An 18,878-nucleotide genomic window follows, 5' to 3' on the forward strand; every position below is an offset into this window, starting at 1 on the left:
GGCAAATGAAATGTGAACATGAACATTGAGCATTTTAAGATGACACGCCTGGTTTATTCATCAACCATTTCTTTTAATGGTGGTATTGAATATAAGTGCTTGGAAGACTTTGGTATTGGACATAAAAATTGGACAGACTTTGAACTGTATGTCCATCTTTAAAACGCCCACTAACTCCTCTCACTTCACCCTTCTTTGTTCACCCAGCAGGGATCCGGTGCAGTCGACCTCCTGCTCTCTTACTACCGATCGAACAGCCGACATGGCGCTGGAAGGTAAGTCGGCGCTGGTGACTGGAGCGGCGATGGGGATCGGGAGAGCAATCGCAGAGACGCTCCTGCAGAACGGCGCCAAGGTAAAGCTCACACTCAGGTTACGCAACGTTAGCAGACATAGTGCGTGAGTGTGCAACCTGTGTGTGTTCATTTGTGTACATTGCAACAAGCAACTACTTTTGCAAATCTGTACATTTGGACTCTGCGCAATAATATTCAACAACGTGTAGCGCCACGACCTGGCTCTGCAGCCGTGACACTAGTGAGGGAGGCGCAGTCAGTTCGCACCACTAAAGAGTTTATTAGCCATGGCACCTAAGACATATAAGTCGCAATGGTGGAACACGAGCCGTCCTCGCTGCTCCACTGGTGGTATGAGAGAGGGGGAGATCCTTATACGGGAGCACCGGGCCCAGGTGTCTCCAGTTAATGATCACCATGTCTGGTCCTGCTGGCTTAAAAGAACATAACACATAACCCAGCCAGGGAACCGTCACAGTAGCTTTTAGATAGTTGCATATAGGTTCACTACGAAGCGACACAAAGAAAGATCACGAGATCATACTTTAATGATTTGCATTACTTACAGGGTCTGTGATATAAATTCATTCATGAAATGCACAAGTGTGTATATATATATATATATGTATGTATATATATGGTGGTCCTCCACCTGTGCAGGTAGTCCTCCTGGATGTGAATGAAACTGCAGGGAAGAGTTTGAAGGAAGCCCTGGACAAACAGTACGGACCACAGAGAACTCTGTTCCTCAACTGTGACGTGGAATCAGAGGAGCAGGTCAAAGGTAGAACACACACACACACACACACACACACACACACACACACACACACACACACACACACACACTTGGAAGACAAAGCAAACATCTGTATTATTCTGTGCTTTTCAAGCTGCCTTTCAGGAAGCTGTGGCAGCATTCGGAGGGATAGACGTCCTGTGCAACAACGCCGGCATCTTGAACGAGGCACAGTGGGAGAAAACTGTCTCCATAAACCTGGTGAGGGATTATAGTCTTATTACCTACAGTAACAACAAACACACCCACTTCATGTGTTGTCATACGCTGACCTGGCGGAGCTCCTCCGTCCTCACTCCACCCCGTGTTCACCCTGCTAGGTGGCTGTTATCAGGGCGACCTACATCGCTCTGGAGCACATGAACAAGTTGACTGGAGGTAGGGGAGGGGTCGTCGTCAACACTGCTTCCATGGCAGGTACGACCCACAATGCACTGCAGTCTGCCTCCTATGGGGTATTCTTTCTTTCTTTCTTTTAATGGCAGCGAGTACTGTTTTGTATCTCTTCATGCACTAAGTAGTATTTCAGGTTATAAACAAGAGAGTTTATAATCATACAAAGACTAAATAAACATAGAAGTTATTAACTGACAGCTAAGGCTCTGTTCCTCCTCTGGTGTGACGTGCATAGGCTTATAATATAGTTAATATTTTACAAAAAGAATTGAAAAGACAGTTTCTCATCAAGCTCCTGTGCTTGACGTGACTACAAATCCACCGGCTTTTCATTTGCAAATGTTTGCAAATTTGTCAGGTGGCGTGATTGTTGTATTTAAAAGGGAAAATTACTGAACGGCATTAAAAACAGTAAAATGACGATGTCGAGTGATAAAACGTCCCGCAGGTCTGGGTCCTCTACCCAGCTGTCCCGTCTACACGGCCACCAAGCACGGAGTGGTCGGCTTCACTCGGGCCATGGCGGTGAGGATGGCTTTCCTTATGATAAAGTTTATTGATAAAGAAGCTTGACCTTATCATACATTTAGCCTCAGAGCAGTTGAAACCTAATTGTGTGTGTGTGTGTGTGTGTGTGTGTGTGTGTGTGTGTGTGTGTGTGCCTCTTTACTAGGCCGCCTCCACCGCCTCGGGCTACGGTATACGGTTCAACGCCCTTTGCCCGGCTTTCGTCCAAACGGACCTCTTGACCAACTTTTCTGACAAATTGGGACAATTTTCCCAGCTGGCTGCTGAGACACGAACGTTTGTGAAGTGAGTTGAGGATTTTTCAAATCAAATCCGATTTTTAATCATATTTATGGTTTACATTTGTGTTTGGTTTGAGGTGCGTTTGTGGCAAAAAGGGGAATGTGTGAGTGACCGAGAAAAATTCGTTTTTATGCAACCTCTAAGTCTAAAAAGTGAATCCAATGAGAAGGTTCCTTTAAAGCTGCATTCTCTCTAGTGTCCACCAGGGGGCGACTCCTCTGGTTGTATAGAAGTCTAGTCTAAAATGACTCTACTTCTCTCTAGTGTCCACCAGGGGGCGACTCCTCTGGTCGTATAGAAGTCTAGTCTAAAATGACTCTACTTCTCTCTTGATTTATTCCCTCAGTAAACATTGTAAACATGAGTTTATGGTCTCAATCTCTAGTTTACAGTCTTCTTCAATACAGCATGATGTTCATTTAGTACATTATGCTCCATTTAGAGTCAAACAGACCAGAAAGCAGGGGATGATTTAGGGGCGGGGCTACACGCTGATTGACAGGTCTCTAAAAATGTCGCCTAAAAATGTCTTAAAGTCAGTGTCGGATTGTTCTTAACTCCACCCTCTCACGTCACTTCTGGTTGTAAAGAAACCAAGATGGTGACAAACCAACGGGTGACGTCACGGCGACTACGTCCACTACGTCCACTACGTCCACTACGTCCACTACGTCCACTACGTCCACTTCACACACTCAACACACGTCTTTAAATGTACACAGACACTTTAAATGTTCTCAGGCTTCTTCTGTTGCTTCCGTACCGTTTGTGTTTCAGCGTGTCTGACGTAGCTGAAGGCCTCCTCCAGCTGGTGACCGACGAGACCAAGAATGGAGCGGCCTTCATGGTGAAACGCGACGCAAAGAAATACATGACATTCCCTGTACTAAGCTAGAAGCTCCTGGCTGCAGAGTTTGTCAACACTTTAATGTTTCTAAAAATGATATCACATCACCAGTCTGAGCAAAACAGTCCAGGAGACCAGAACCTGCAGCACAGACAGAATATTCATTATATTCATGTTGGAAAAGAATCTCTTCAATCATCACTTATCTGGCAACACGTATTCAAGTTGTTCATGGAATGCATGAAGTACATTAAAAAGCAATCTGACTTACATGATAACAAATGTCAATAAACATGAAATCTCTATTTGCAGTCATTCGCAGTTACTCAAACGCCTCCAAAATGCAATAATCGGCCCGTCCAGCGACAGCGCTGTGCAGAACCGTCGATGAGACCAAACTTCATAAGGTGAAGTCCAAAGAGACGATGTGTCTCTCACATCACTGCCGGCGCTGATCCGTCCACGCTTTCCGCCCTGCCGACGTTCCTTCTGTCCGTAGACAGGTCCAGGAAATATCAAACAAATAACATTCAAATAGAAAACATTTGAATAGAAGCTCACGTCAATCATCTCGTCACCTTACATGTATGAGCCCACGGCTGCCTGTGATTTGTCCTGCCTTGCTGTATTGCACTGTGGCAGTTGTTGACAGTGGTGTATTTATAAGTACCGTCCATAAGTACAGCTTCGAGCTGCTTTCCATTTTATGCTACATTCTACATGTACTCCATTATATTTCAAAAGGCAGATATTGTATTTTTTTACTCTTTACTCCTCACGCTACTACAGCTATAGTTACTAATTACTTTCTTCTGTGACCACTTTATGATGCATTATTAAACTACCTAGCAATACAAGAAGTATTTAAAATGAGCACCACCTCGACCGAGTTCTACTTTAAAGTAAGTAGAACTCTTGCGTCTTTCTTGATAAATGATTTTGCGTCTCATCCTGGAGTTTTGAAGCATCTTAAATACATATTTAGTGAGTTATTTTTCCCCGTTATCTGATTTGTTACACACTGTGTGAAGAAAAACGTTTCAACAAACCACATCATTATGACTGAAGGTCTTTATTACAAACTACAACTGCATGATGTTACAGACGTGACGTGTGGTTTTTGACCTTAAAATGAGCAGGACTTGCCCAAAGAACAAATCCAGATGTTTTGGGGGACCCCAAATGTTTGAAACGTTCCATGTTAAAGCTCTGAGAAACAGTCACTGGTTGAATTTTGGAAAGTTCACGTACGTCTTCTCTGTAGGAGAAACAAAGCAGGCCTCTCCGTTCTTTGTCTCGTCGGTCACCATCTCCAGGACGGCCCCCGCCACGTCAGATACGCTGAAATTAAAACGCAAAGAGTCCAGTGAACAACGCTCACAGTACCAGACACGGTCACGATAACGTACTCGGCCATAATACTCTGATGCTCTACGTGTAGAACACAAAACGACACAAGCAGAGACTCACTTTATAACCCCGAACTTCTTGACCAGTTGTTCGGTAGCGTCGGTCATGTGGGAGAACTGGCCCAGGTTGGTTTTAATCGCGGTGAAGAGGTCCGTTTGGACGAAACCCGGGCAAAGGGCGTTGAACCGTATACCGTAACCTGAAGCGGTGGAGGCGGCCTAGTAAAGAGACACACACACACACACACACACACACACACACACACACAATTTACTTGAAATGTGTGACTATGTCAAACCAGCTGGTGGATATTGACATAAGTTAGCTGTAGCTTGTGATCCAAAAGCTAGGACCTCAAAGCTATATAATATAATATAATTATAATTATATATATATATATATATATATATATATATATATATATATATACAGTTGTGGTCAAAAGTTTACATACACTTGTAAAGAACATAATGTCATGGCTCTCTTGAGTTTCCAGTTATTTCTACAACTCTGATTTTTCTCTGATAGAGTGATTGGAACAGATACTTCTTTGTCACAAAAAACATTCATGAAGTTTGGTTCTTTCATGACTTTATTATGAGTTAACAGAAAAAGTGACAAAATCTGCTGGGTCAAAAATATACATACAGCAACATGAATTAGCAATTTTGGTGACTTAGAAAGTTGTGTCAATGAAATGAGCTTCATAGCATGGCCTCTTAACTTCTTGTGAGTGATTATGAGTGACTACAGCTGGTGACTTCTCTGAGGCCATTTAAATAGGGCTCATTGGATACAAACGCCCACAAACGCTACAATGGGAAAGTCAAAGGAGCTCAGTGTGGATCTGAAAAAGCAAATCATTGACTTGAACAAGTCAGGAAAGTCACTTGGAGCCATTTCAAAGCAGCTGCGGGTCCCAAGAGCAACAGTGCAAACAATTGTTTGTAAGTATAAAGTGCATGGCACTGTTTTGTCACTGCCACGATCAGGAAGAAAACGCAAGCTATCACCTGCTGCTGAGAGAAAATTGGTCAGGAGGGTGAAGAGTCAACCGAGAACCACCAAAAAGCAGATCTGCCAAGAATTAGAAGCTGCTGGAACACAGGTGTCAGTGTCCACAGTCAAGCGTGTTTTGCATCTCCATGGACTGAGAGGCTGCCGTGCAAGAAGGAAGCCCTTGCTCCAAAAGCGGCACCTTAAGGCTCCACTGAAGTTTGCTGCTGATCACATGGACAAAGATAAGACCTTCTGGAGGAAAGTTCTGTGGTCAGACGAAACAAAAATCGAGCTGTTTGGCCACAATGCCCAGCAATATGTTTGGAGGAGAAAAGGTGAGGCCTTTAACCCCAAGAACACCATGCCTACCGTCAAGCACGGTGGTGGTAGTAGTATGCTGTGGGGCTGTTTTGCTGCCAATGGAACTGGTGCTTTACAGAGAGTAAATGGGATAATGAAGAAGAAGGAGGATTACCTTCAAATTCTTCAAGATAACCTAAAATCATCAGCCCAAAGGTTGGGTCTTGGGCGCAGTTGGGTGTTCCAACAGGACAATGACCCCAAACACACATCAAAAGTGGTAATGGAATGGCTAAATCAGGCTAGAATTAGGGTTTTAGAATGGCCTTCCCAAAGTCCTGACTTAAAATCCCATTGAGAACATGTGGACAATGCTGAAGAAACAAGTCCATGTCAGAAAGCCATCAAATTTAACTGAACTGCACCAATTCTGTCAAGAGGAGTGGTCAAAGATTCAACGAGAAGCTTGCCAGAAGCTTGTGGATGGCTACCAAAAGCTCCTAATTGAAGTGAAAATGGCCAAGGGACATGTAACCAAATATTAGCACTGCTGTATGTATATTTTTGACCCAGCAGATTTGATCACTTTTTCTGTTAACCCATAATAAAGTCATGAAAGAACCAAACTTCATGAATGTTTTTTGTGACAAAGAAGTATCTGTTCCAATCACTCTATCAGAGAAAAATCTGAGTTGTAGAAATAACTGGAAACTCAAGAGAGCCATGACATTATGTTCTTTACAAGTGTATGTAAACTTTTGACCACAACTGTATATAAATAAAATAGCGGACTATCTTGTGTCCTCACCGCCATGGCCCGAGTGAAGCCGACCACTCCGTGCTTGGTGGCCGTGTAGACGGGACAGCTGGGTAGAGGACCCAGACCTGCGGGACGCCGGTTAAAAAAAAATAAATAAAATCGGTCAACATCAAGGTTAAATCCTGACTGATGAAAGGATGCACAAAAGTCTACCTCGTCTTTGTATTTGCATGCAACAACATTGGAGGCAAACACAGCAATCATTGGCGTTTTTTCCTTTTCAAAAAAAAAAAAAAAAAAGGTGCTGTACACGAGACAGGGAGGCTGAGCCGGCGGCTAGCAGCTTACCGTGCTAACGGTGGATAGCTAACGGGGGAACCGGAAGGTGGGCGCTACGCTTAGCTTAGCTGTAGCCGCCGGAACTTTAATCACGTTATGATCACTTCTGTGACCAGTGTAGCGTTAAAGCATGGTGGAATTAACAAGCTAGCCGGCTAAATGGCTAGTGGCTAGTTAGCAAGCTTGCTAATTCCGCCATGCTTTAATGCTACACTGGGGCCGCACAGCGGGCTGGAGGTTAACAGTCAGCAGGGAAGAGTTTGAAGGAAGCCCTGGACAAACAGTACGGACCACAGAGAACTCTGTTCCTCAACTGTGACGTGGAATCAGAGGAGCAGGTCAAAGGTAGAACACACACACACACACACACACACACACACACACACACACACACACACACACACACACACACACACACACACACACACACACACACACACACACACACACACACACACACACACTTGGAAGACAAAGCAAACATCTGTATTATTCTGTGCTTTTCAAGCTGCCTTTCAGGAAGCTGTGGCAGCATTCGGAGGGATAGACGTCCTGTGCAACAACGCCGGCATCTTGAACGAGGCACAGTGGGAGAAAACTGTCTCCATAAACCTGGTGAGGGATTATAGTCTTATTACCTACAGTAACAACAAACACACCCACTTCATGTGTTGTCATATGCTGACCTGGCGGAGCTCCTCCGTCCTCACTCCACCCCGTGTTCACCCTGCTAGGTGGCTGTTATCAGGGCGACCTACATCGCTCTGGAGCACATGAACAAGTTGACTGGAGGTAGGGGAGGGGTCGTCGTCAACACTGCTTCCATGGCAGGTACGACCCACAATGCACTGCAGTCTGCCTCCTATGGGGTATTCTTTCTTTCTTTCTTTTAATGGCAGCGAGTACTGTTTTGTATCTCTTCATGCACTAAGTAGTATTTCAGGTTATAAACAAGAGAGTTTATAATCATACAAAGACTAAATAAACATAGAAGTTATTAACTGACAGCTAAGGCTCTGTTCCTCCTCTGGTGTGACGTGCATAGGCTTATAATATAGTTAATATTTTACAAAAAGAATTGAAAAGACAGTTTCTCATCAAGCTCCTGTGCTTGACGTGACTACAAATCCACCGGCTTTTCATTTGCAAATGTTTGCAAATTTGTCAGGTGGCGTGATTGTTGTATTTAAAAGGGAAAATTACTGAACGGCATTAAAAACAGTAAAATGACGATGTCGAGTGATAAAACGTCCCGCAGGTCTGGGTCCTCTACCCAGCTGTCCCGTCTACACGGCCACCAAGCACGGAGTGGTCGGCTTCACTCGGGCCATGGCGGTGAGGATGGCTTTCCTTATGATAAAGTTTATTGATAAAGAAGCTTGACCTTATCATACATTTAGCCTCAGAGCAGTTGAAACCTAATTGTGTGTGTGTGTGTGTGTGTGTGTGTGTGTGTGCCTCTTTACTAGGCCGCCTCCACCGCCTCGGGCTACGGTATACGGTTCAACGCCCTTTGCCCGGCTTTCGTCCAAACGGACCTCTTGACCAACTTTTCTGACAAATTGGGACAATTTTCCCAGCTGGCTGCTGAGACACGAACGTTTGTGAAGTGAGTTGAGGATTTTTCAAATCAAATCCGATTTTTAATCATATTTATGGTTTACATTTGTGTTTGGTTTGAGGTGCGTTTGTGGCAAAAAGGGGAATGTGTGAGTGACCGAGAAAAATTCGTTTTTATGCAACCTCTAAGTCTAAAAAGTGAATCCAATGAGAAGGTTCCTTTAAAGCTGCATTCTCTCTAGTGTCCACCAGGGGGCGACTCCTCTGGTTGTATAGAAGTCTAGTCTAAAATGACTCTACTTCTCTCTAGTGTCCACCAGGGGGCGACTCCTCTGGTTGTATAGAAGTCTAGTCTAAAATGACTCTACTTCTCTCTAGTGTCCACCAGGGGGCGACTCCTCTGGTTGTATAGAAGTCTAGTCTAAAATGACTCTACTTCTCTCTTGATTTATTCCCTCAGTAAACATTGTAAACATGAGTTTATGGTCTCAATCTCTAGTTTACAGTCTTCTTCAATACAGCATGATGTTCATTTAGTACATTATGCTCCATTTAGAGTCAAACAGACCAGAAAGCAGGGGATGATTTAGGGGCGGGGCTACACGCTGATTGACAGGTCTCTAAAAATGTCGCCTAAAAATGTCTTAAAGTCAGTGTCGGATTGTTCTTAACTCCACCCTCTCACGTCACTTCTGGTTGTAAAGAAACCAAGATGGTGACAAACCAACGGGTGACGTCACGGCGACTACGTCCACTACGTCCACTACGTCCACTACGTCCACTACGTCCACTACGTCCACTTCACACACTCAACACACGTCTTTAAATGTACACAGACACTTTAAATGTTCTCAGGCTTCTTCTGTTGCTTCCGTACCGTTTGTGTTTCAGCGTGTCTGACGTAGCTGAAGGCCTCCTCCAGCTGGTGACCGACGAGACCAAGAATGGAGCGGCCTTCATGGTGAAACGCGACGCAAAGAAATACATGACATTCCCTGTACTAAGCTAGAAGCTCCTGGCTGCAGAGTTTGTCAACACTTTAATGTTTCTAAAAATGATATCACATCACCAGTCTGAGCAAAACAGTCCAGGAGACCAGAACCTGCAGCACAGACAGAATATTCATTATATTCATGTTGGAAAAGAATCTCTTCAATCATCACTTATCTGGCAACACGTATTCAAGTTGTTCATGGAATGCATGAAGTACATTAAAAAGCAATCTGACTTACATGATAACAAATGTCAATAAACATGAAATCTCTATTTGCAGTCATTCGCAGTTACTCAAACGCCTCCAAAATGCAATAATCGGCCCGTCCAGCGACAGCGCTGTGCAGAACCGTCGATGAGACCAAACTTCATAAGGTGAAGTCCAAAGAGACGATGTGTCTCTCACATCACTGCCGGCGCTGATCCGTCCACGCTTTCCGCCCTGCCGACGTTCCTTCTGTCCGTAGACAGGTCCAGGAAATATCAAACAAATAACATTCAAATAGAAAACATTTGAATAGAAGCTCACGTCAATCATCTCGTCACCTTACATGTATGAGCCCACGGCTGCCTGTGATTTGTCCTGCCTTGCTGTATTGCACTGTGGCAGTTGTTGACAGTGGTGTATTTATAAGTACCGTCCATAAGTACAGCTTCGAGCTGCTTTCCATTTTATGCTACATTCTACATGTACTCCATTATATTTCAAAAGGCAGATATTGTATTTTTTTACTCTTTACTCCTCACGCTACTACAGCTATAGTTACTAATTACTTTCTTCTGTGACCACTTTATGATGCATTATTAAACTACCTAGCAATACAAGAAGTATTTAAAATGAGCACCACCTCGACCGAGTTCTACTTTAAAGTAAGTAGAACTCTTGCGTCTTTCTTGATAAATGATTTTGCGTCTCATCCTGGAGTTTTGAAGCATCTTAAATACATATTTAGTGAGTTATTTTTCCCCGTTATCTGATTTGTTACACACTGTGTGAAGAAAAACGTTTCAACAAACCACATCATTATGACTGAAGGTCTTTATTACAAACTACAACTGCATGATGTTACAGACGTGACGTGTGGTTTTTGACCTTAAAATGAGCAGGACTTGCCCAAAGAACAAATCCAGATGTTTTGGGGGACCCCAAATGTTTGAAACGTTCCATGTTAAAGCTCTGAGAAACAGTCACTGGTTGAATTTTGGAAAGTTCACGTACGTCTTCTCTGTAGGAGAAACAAAGCAGGCCTCTCCGTTCTTTGTCTCGTCGGTCACCATCTCCAGGACGGCCCCCGCCACGTCAGATACGCTGAAATTAAAACGCAAAGAGTCCAGTGAACAACGCTCACAGTACCAGACACGGTCACGATAACGTACTCGGCCATAATACTCTGATGCTCTACGTGTAGAACACAAAACGACACAAGCAGAGACTCACTTTATAACCCCGAACTTCTTGACCAGTTGTTCGGTAGCGTCGGTCATGTGGGAGAACTGGCCCAGGTTGGTTTTAATCGCGGTGAAGAGGTCCGTTTGGACGAAACCCGGGCAAAGGGCGTTGAACCGTATACCGTAACCTGAAGCGGTGGAGGCGGCCTAGTAAAGAGACACACACACACACACACACACACACACACACACACACACACACACACACACACACACACACACACACACACACACACACAATTTACTTGAAATGTGTGACTATGTCAAACCAGCTGGTGGATATTGACATAAGTTAGCTGTAGCTTGTGATCCAAAAGCTAGGACCTCAAAGCTATATAATATAATATAATTATAATTATATATATATATATATATATATATATATATATATACAGTTGTGGTCAAAAGTTTACATACACTTGTAAAGAACATAATGTCATGGCTCTCTTGAGTTTCCAGTTATTTCTACAACTCTGATTTTTCTCTGATAGAGTGATTGGAACAGATACTTCTTTGTCACAAAAAACATTCATGAAGTTTGGTTCTTTCATGACTTTATTATGAGTTAACAGAAAAAGTGACAAAATCTGCTGGGTCAAAAATATACATACAGCAACATGAATTAGCAATTTTGGTGACTTAGAAAGTTGTGTCAATGAAATGAGCTTCATAGCATGGCCTCTTAACTTCTTGTGAGTGATTATGAGTGACTACAGCTGGTGACTTCTCTGAGGCCATTTAAATAGGGCTCATTGGATACAAACGCCCACAAACGCTACAATGGGAAAGTCAAAGGAGCTCAGCATGGATCTGAAAAAGCAAATCATTGACTTGAACAAGTCAGGAAAGTCACTTGGAGCCATTTCAAAGCAGCTGCAGGTCCCAAGAGCAACAGTGCAAACAATTGTTTGTAAGTATAAAGTGCATGGCACTGTTTTGTCACTGCCACGAACAGGAAGAAAACGCAAGCTATCACCTGCTGCTGAGAGAAAATTGGTCAGGAGGGTGAAGAGTCAACCGAGAACCACCAAAAAGCAGATCTGCCAAGAATTAGAAGCTGCTGGAACACAGGTGTCAGTGTCCACAGTCAAGCGTGTTTTGCATCTCCATGGACCGAGAGGCTGCCGTGCAAGAAGGAAGCCCTTGCTCCAAAAGTGGCACCTTAAGGCTCCACTGAAGTTTGCTGCTGATCACGTGGACAAAGATAAGACCTTCTGGAGGAAAGTTCTGTGGTCAGACGAAACAAAAATCGAGCTGTTTGGCCACAATGCCCAGCAATATGTTTGGAGGAGAAAAGGTGAGGCCTTTAACCCCAAGAACACCATGCCTACCGTCAAGCACGGTGGTGGTAGTATTATGCTGTGGGGCTGTTTTGCTGCCAATGGAACTGGTGCTTTACAGAGAGTAAATGGGATAATGAAGAAGGAGGATTACCTTCAAATTCTTCAAGATAACCTAAAATCATCAGCCCGAAGGTTGGGTCTTGGGCGCAGTTGGGTGTTCCAACAGGACAATGACCCCAAACACACATCAAAAGTGGTAATGGAATGGCTAAATCAGGCTAGAATTAGGGTTTTAGAATGGCCTTCCCAAAGTCCTGACTTAAATCCCATTGAGAACATGTGGACAATGCTGAAGAAACAAGTCCATGTCAGAAAGCCATCAAATTTAACTGAACTGCACCAATTCTGTCAAGAGGAGTGGTCAAAGATTCAACGAGAAGCTTGCCAGAAGCTTGTGGATGGCTACCAAAAGCGCCTAATTGAAGTGAAAATGGTCAAGGGACATGTAACCAAATATTAGCACTGCTGTATGTATATTTTTGACCCAGCAGATTTGATCACTTTTTCTGTTAACCCATAATAAAGTCATGAAAGAACCAAACTTCATGAATGTTTTTTGTGACAAAGAAGTATCTGTTCCAATCACTCTATCAGAGAAAAATCTGAGTTGTAGAAATAACGGGGAAACTCAAGAGAGCCATGACATTATGTTCTTTACAAGTGTATGTAAACTTTTGACCACAACTGTATATAAATAAAATAGCGGACTATCTTGTGTCCTCACCGCCATGGCCCGAGTGAAGCCGACCACTCCGTGCTTGGTGGCCGTGTAGACGGGACAGCTGGGTAGAGGACCCAGACCTGCGGGACGCCGGTTAAAAAAAAATAAATAAAATCGGTCAACATCAAGGTTAAATCCTGACTGATGAAAGGATGCACAAAAGTCTACCTCGTCTTTGTATTTGCATGCAACAACATTGGAGGCAAACACAGCAATCATTGGCGTTTTTTCCTTTTCAAAAAAAAAAAAAAAAAAAGGTGCTGTACACGAGACAGGGAGGCTGAGCCGGCGGCTAGCAGCTTACCGTGCTAACGGTGGATAGCTAACGGGGGAACCGGAAGGTGGGCGCTACGCTTAGCTTAGCTGTAGCCGCCGGAACTTTAATCACGTTATGATCACTTCTGTGACCAGTGTAGCGTTAAAGCATGGTGGAATTAACAAGCTAGCCGGCTAAATGGCTAGTGGCTAGTTAGCAAGCTTGCTAATTCCGCCATGCTTTAATGCTACACTGGGGCCGCACAGCGGGCTGGAGGTTAACAGTCCCTCCGAACTGACAACGATCGCCATTTTATTTTGTGCTATAGTCAAATGAGGAATTTATGGAAGCCTGTTTCTGCCATAAAAACAAAAATCCAGATGTTTCCGGTTGCTGTTCAATGACGGTTGCCACCTCAGCCACATCGGTTTTATTCTTTCTACTCCAGAACTGCTTCTTGCTTAAAATGAATTCTATTCAAAAGGTGCGTTTGCTCAGTGCAAATAGTAAACTTATCAAACTTAACATTCATTCCTCGTCAGCCTGTCCAAATGAAGCTTTAACCACATTAAACTTAGCTTTATTAAATGTCAGGAAAAACATTCTTAATAAATGATTTTATTGTCATTTAGTTTTTAACTGAAACATGGTTAAACCAAGACAACAGTGCAGCTGTTCTTACTGAATCAACGCCTCACAGCTTCAGTTTCCTGAGTGAAACAAGAGCGCTTCAGAAAGGAGGTGGAGTTGCTATTTTAGTTTTTAATGATTCTCTTCAATGCAAGCAGACGTCCTTTGGTCATTTTAACTGTTACAATTTGAATATCCATGTTGGTAGTCCCCAGGACAGAGGGTCTATAGAACTATGTGGTGATCTGACTCAGCATGTGACTCACAACAGAGGAACACTCTGGACCTGATCATCACCAAAGGTGTGAACATTTCCAAGGTTGCTGTGACTGATGTCGCAATCTCTGTTCTTTCAGAGAGCAATCTCCAAACCGAGGTTGTGCCAAAGTGTCTCTGAAGACACCAGTGAGCTGTTTATCAGAAGTACTCCTCCACAGCAGCCCTCTGCTGCAGCTCAGCTTGTAGATCGCTTCACTTCTACAGTTAAACATGCTGTTGATGCCGTCGCTCCCACTAAAGTGAAGGTCGTCTCGGGGAAGCAAAGACCTCCTTGATGCTACGCTGGTCCGAATAGAGAAGAGAGAGAGAGAGAGAGAGAGAGAGAGAGCGAGAGAGAGAGAGAGAGAGAGAGAGAGAGAGAGAGAGAGAGAGAGTCGGAAAGCTGAGCGCAGGTTCACTGGGACATCCATGAAGAGAGACTTCACCGTTATCATTTTGGCGAACACACCCTCTGGTGTCAGTAGCTGCTGAGCTCCAGTCCTCCTGGGCATTATAAAGCACTGAATGGTTTAAGGGATCTGCTGCTACCTTATGAACCATCCCGACCCCCTCAGGTGGTCTGGGACCTGGTCTACTTTCTGGTCCCAGAGTCAGAACTAAACATGGAGAAGCAGCGTTCAGTTCTTCTGCTCCACACATCTGGAACAAAGTCCCAGAAAGCTGCAGGTCTGCAGAGACCCTCAGCTCCTTTAGATCCAGACTGAAGACTTCTCTGTTTGCTGCCTTTGATTGAACCACATTCAAGATATTAATCAAGTTCTGCATTTTACTTCTTAAACTGCACTGCAACTATTACTCTGTTTTTAGCTTTTTAATAACTGTTTTTGTTTCAATGAATGTTCTTAATTGTTTTTAAATCTCCTTTTCTTTTGCATTACGTTTTGATGCTTTTAATGGTTTTATGTGAAGCACTTTGAATCGCCTTGTTGTTGAAATGTGCTACATTAATAAACCTGCCTTGCCTCACAATCCCATGTGAAACAGCAAACAACTGAAGTGTGTCATCTGTGGTGAAGCCACGTTTAAAGTAGTCTTCAATGTCCTCACAATAACATGTAAATGTAGAGTAACCTGTAACCTGTGAAGAGCTGCTTCTGTATCTCATCATTTCATGAATACTGGAAACATCTGATCAGTGTTATGGTTACAGACGGATGCACCAAATCTCTCATCAGGCTGAAGACTCACCTCTTCAAGAAGCACTAGCCTGAGCCTTCCACCCAGAACTTATTGTATTCAGATTACTTTGTCGCACTTATTGTATTCAGATTACGTATGAAGGGTTGTGAATGTAATGTCATAACTAGAACTGTCCGCACGACGTCGTAATCAAAGCATTCACAGATGCCTCGTTAAGAAATGTCGCTCCCATTTTTCTCTCCTTCAGGAATGCAGAAGAATCCCGTTTTCTTACACACACACACACACACTCAGATGCAGTGCATTGTGGGTCGTACCTGCCAGGGACGCCGTGTTGATGACGACCCCTCCGCGGCCTCCGCTCAGCTTGCTCATGTGCTCCAGCGCCAGGTAAGTCCCCCTGATGACCCCCACCTGAACACACAACACTGCTGCTGTTGACTGTGGCGTTATCGGTGTTTTCTGCTCGTGGCTACTTTGCTATTTCTTTTGTGTTTCACATGCTGAATGTGTTCTCACACACACTGAAAAACTGCTGAAAAAAGAGGAAATGTCTATTTGCGGGATGTGCAAACAGTAATTGGTGACACGCTGAATTACTTTGGGCTGAGGTGTCACTGCCCTGGGTTCCTCTCTCGACTTCTCACCAGGTTTACGGAGACGCTCTTCTCCCACAGCTTCTCGTTCAAGATGCCGGCGTTGTTGCACAGGACGTCTATCCCTCCGAAGGTGTCCGCGGTTTTCTGAAAGGCGGCTTGAGAGCAGAAAGAGAAGCGGTCATTCGTTATCTTGTCTTTAGCGTAGCGTCGTTGCGGTGGTTAGTCAGCTGATCGATCGGCTGTGTTATTTGAGACCAACGGTTCACAACTTCTGCTTTTGGATCACTTTTGTCGTGTACACTAAAAGTGTACGGAACAGGGAGTAACTCAGGGTGTTTTTGTTCTCACTACTGTTAACTGTAATTAATGGAACCTGTTTAAATCAAGCTCATCTGGTTCTCGACATTAAATGTCCTCTGACATCTCAAAACATCTCAAAACATCTCAAAACATCTCAAAACATCACGTAACTCAGCTTCACGCATTCCTCGCCTTCATTATTTAGATAAGAGACTCTCCAGCTGTTTTCCTCTCTTCAGTCCCTCCCCCACTTCTGCACTTTGTTTATGAAGTGTGTGTGTGTGTGTGTGTGTGTGTGTGTGTGTGTGTGTGTGTGTGTGTAAACCTTTGATCTGCTCCTCTGATTCCACGTCACAGTTGAGGAACAGAGTTCTCTCTCGTCCGTACTGTTTGGCGAACACTTCTGATAAACTCTTCCCTGCGGCTTCATTCACATCCAGGAGGGCCACCTGCACAGGTGGAGCACCGTCACACACACACACACACACACACACACACGCACACACTCCAACAAATCCTCTGACACTGTCAAATAGACCCGAGGCGCTGTTGTAACATTGGGTTTAATTGCTCCATTATATGTCAATAAAGAATAAAGCATTTTGAAGAACTAGATGATGAAAAAACTGTATTTTTGAAGATGCAAAAGTTGAAATATTACTGACTCATAGGCAGTTTGTTTTACTCTTAAAGAGTGAAAAGATGAGACACAACTTGTGATAACCAGCCTATTACCACTTCCTGTTCTGCATGCACTAACGAGCTTTACCTTGGCGCCGTTCTGCAGGAGTATCTCCGCGATTGCTTTCCCGATCCCCATCGCCGCTCCAGTCACCACCGCGGACTTTCCTTCCAGCGCCATTTCCATCTGTCCGGCTGCAGAAGAACCGGAGAGCTGAGAGAGAGAGAGAGAGAGAGAGAGAGAGAGAGAGAGAGAGAGAGAGAGAGAGAGAGAGAGAGCGAGAGAGAGAGATCCCTGTAATAGAGAGAGCGGGTGCGCTTTAAGTGACACCGCCCATCTCCCGGTGAAGCATACCCCTCCGTGTCTGAACATGCGGACAAACGCGCACGTTGGCACGTGACTTTTGGTGATTTGAGGTTTGATTTAAGGCGTGTTTTTTACTGTCACGTCACGTGCAGGCGAACGCTATGAAGCGGCTGAATGCAGGCTGTGCGTCGGTGAAGACGCGTTGTTCAATTCGGCACATGCGCGCGCAGTTGATACCTCCTTTAATAATCTTAACTTTTATCGACAAACTCAAGGGAACTCCTCTGGAGCGGCGCTAACCAAACCACTAAAAGTTTGACCGTACACTCGTCAGAGCGTGTTGGTGTGTTACATGTGAGCCGAATTTAAGAGCGTCTCCTTTGCATCTCAGGAAAACCGCTTACTTACAATTCCAATGAGTTGTATCTGTGTTTGTATAACAGGAAGCGTAAAACTGCCACATCTATAAATGGAGTTTGGGATGACGACGATAGCCTCGAACACGGTGGAGACACGCGCACACGTGGCCACTAGATGGCGGCACAGTGCTGTGTGAGATATCTGTAAATCAATATTAATGGGACAATTAATAAGATATTGAGAATTCCAGGTCTTCCTGATTTTGCTGTTTTTTCTTCCACACCACAACTAATGTGTGTGTGTGTGTGTGTGTGTGTGTGTGTGTGTGTGTGTGTGTGTGTGTGTGTGTGTGTGTGTGTGTGTGTGTGTGTGTGTGTACATCCATGAAGCAGGCTCAGGGTTCATGCACTCATCTATTAGTCTGTTTCTAAGGGATGCTTAAGCAGCAGCACTATCAGCTGGTCTCAGGGTTGGCACACCCCGTCCCGATAGCCCCCCCCCCCTCCCCACACACACACACACACACACGCACACACACACACACACATACACTGGTGCTCCATACTGCTTTTCACTCAGATAATGTTGGGAGTTGTTCTGGTTTTTTTTCGTGACTTGAAGTGAGCAGAATGAAGATGAGTTATGGTTAGTTTGCGTCACATGAATAACACATTTATTTTCTTCCAGTTAACGCTTGAAATGATGAAGGCCCCTGCTAACGACCGGGTCCATTTCATTACAAAATGAACCAAAAAAATAATGAGAATGAATATCGAAACGAAACTGAAGTCACGCCCTCTAAACTCAGCACCCAGTAAATGATACCAGAGCACAGAATGGATGAGTCACTACATTTCTAAAAGGTTAACAGCTGTATTAGTCCCACCCCTCCTTTCCTTATACAGTAGCAGCCTGTGTATTAGGCTACTTTACTCCATGTGTGTGTGTGTGTGTGTGTGTGTGTGTGTGTGTGTGTGTGTAGGACACTTGTTGCTTAAAGGGTTTTGATAAGCATACTTGGCAAGACTGTGCATGCTGCTGCAACAGCAGAGCTCACTGTAGGCAACACTGTGTGAGTCTGTCACAACCACGAGGATCGTGTCAAACACTGTCCAGAGCTCAGCGGGTCCAGAGGAAGTTCTGTAGACGAACAACTACTGGCCTGCTTCGCTTATAACAGGAAGGACGGAAATTAATCGATTCATACGTATATTTTCTTTTGTGGAAATACTGTATCTTTGTGTGTTTCGTTGTGCGCTGACCTCTGTGCCCTACTCTGCCACTAGGTGGAGCGCAGAGTTGCC

The 18,878-nt window shown here is 44.2% G+C and overlaps 3 protein-coding genes across 4 annotated transcripts; 1 reads left to right on the top strand and 2 right to left on the bottom strand.

Moving 5' to 3' along the window:
* Window positions 1-147: 147 nt before the first annotated feature.
* LOC137888243 (15-hydroxyprostaglandin dehydrogenase [NAD(+)]-like) lies at window positions 148-9,782 on the top strand. 2 transcript variants are annotated; one of them, XM_068731592.1, is made up of 9 exons: window positions 148-355; window positions 957-1,080; window positions 1,190-1,296; window positions 1,416-1,512; window positions 7,465-7,571; window positions 7,691-7,787; window positions 8,215-8,291; window positions 8,426-8,565; window positions 9,408-9,782. In XM_068731592.1, exons 1-9 carry the CDS (start codon window positions 149-151, stop codon window positions 9,523-9,525), a joined length of 1,074 nt encoding a protein of 357 aa, XP_068587693.1. In that variant the 5' UTR covers window position 148; the 3' UTR covers window positions 9,526-9,782. The 2 variants fall into 2 exon arrangements, with proteins under 2 accessions (XP_068587693.1, XP_068587694.1); XM_068731593.1 differs by lacking the exons at window positions 7,465-7,571; window positions 7,691-7,787; window positions 8,215-8,291; window positions 8,426-8,565; window positions 9,408-9,782 and adding exons at window positions 1,940-2,016; window positions 2,165-2,304; window positions 3,079-3,453 and having other exon boundaries at window positions 151-355.
* Window positions 4,205-6,768, bottom strand: LOC137888245 (15-hydroxyprostaglandin dehydrogenase [NAD(+)]-like). The gene is made up of 3 exons (XM_068731596.1): window positions 6,666-6,768; window positions 4,619-4,776; window positions 4,205-4,489 (listed from the first exon to the last, which is right to left on the bottom strand). Exons 1-3 carry the CDS (start codon window positions 6,669-6,671, stop codon window positions 4,369-4,371), a joined length of 285 nt encoding a protein of 94 aa, XP_068587697.1. The 5' UTR covers window positions 6,672-6,768; the 3' UTR covers window positions 4,205-4,368.
* A 751-nt stretch (window positions 9,783-10,533) lies between the features above and the next one.
* LOC137888244 (15-hydroxyprostaglandin dehydrogenase [NAD(+)]-like) lies at window positions 10,534-17,221 on the bottom strand. The gene is made up of 7 exons (XM_068731595.1): window positions 16,996-17,221; window positions 16,552-16,675; window positions 15,975-16,081; window positions 15,645-15,741; window positions 13,026-13,102; window positions 10,948-11,105; window positions 10,534-10,818 (listed from the first exon to the last, which is right to left on the bottom strand). Exons 1-7 carry the CDS (start codon window positions 17,092-17,094, stop codon window positions 10,698-10,700), a joined length of 783 nt encoding a protein of 260 aa, XP_068587696.1. The 5' UTR covers window positions 17,095-17,221; the 3' UTR covers window positions 10,534-10,697.
* Between the last annotated feature and the right edge of the window lie 1,657 nt (window positions 17,222-18,878).

This window comes from Cebidichthys violaceus, unplaced genomic scaffold (genome assembly GCF_023349555.1).
Source record: "Cebidichthys violaceus isolate CVI_PGR_0920_01 unplaced genomic scaffold, fCebVio1.0.p SCAF_53, whole genome shotgun sequence".
In the NCBI taxonomy this organism is placed as follows: Eukaryota; Metazoa; Chordata; class Actinopteri; order Perciformes; family Stichaeidae; genus Cebidichthys; species Cebidichthys violaceus.

Coding starts and splice junctions, on each gene's coding strand:
- LOC137888243 (XM_068731592.1), top strand. CDS start 149: ATGTCCATCTTTAAAACGCCCACTAACTCCTCTCACTTCACCCTTCTT. Junction 356..956: donor TCCTGCAGAACGGCGCCAAG/GTAAAGCTCACA, acceptor CCACCTGTGCAG/GTAGTCCTCCTGGATGTGAA. Junction 7,788..8,214: donor CAACACTGCTTCCATGGCAG/GTACGACCCACA, acceptor AACGTCCCGCAG/GTCTGGGTCCTCTACCCAGC.
- LOC137888245 (XM_068731596.1), bottom strand. Junction 4,490..4,618: donor AAGAAGTTCGGGGTTATAAA/GTGAGTCTCTGC, acceptor TTTTAATTTCAG/CGTATCTGACGTGGCGGGGG.
- LOC137888244 (XM_068731595.1), bottom strand. CDS start 17,094: ATGGAAATGGCGCTGGAAGGAAAGTCCGCGGTGGTGACTGGAGCGGCG. Junction 16,082..16,551: donor ATCAGAGGAGCAGATCAAAG/GTTTACACACAC, acceptor TCTGCTCTCAAG/CCGCCTTTCAGAAAACCGCG. Junction 11,106..13,025: donor GCTTCACTCGGGCCATGGCG/GTGAGGACACAA, acceptor TCTCTTTACTAG/GCCGCCTCCACCGCTTCAGG.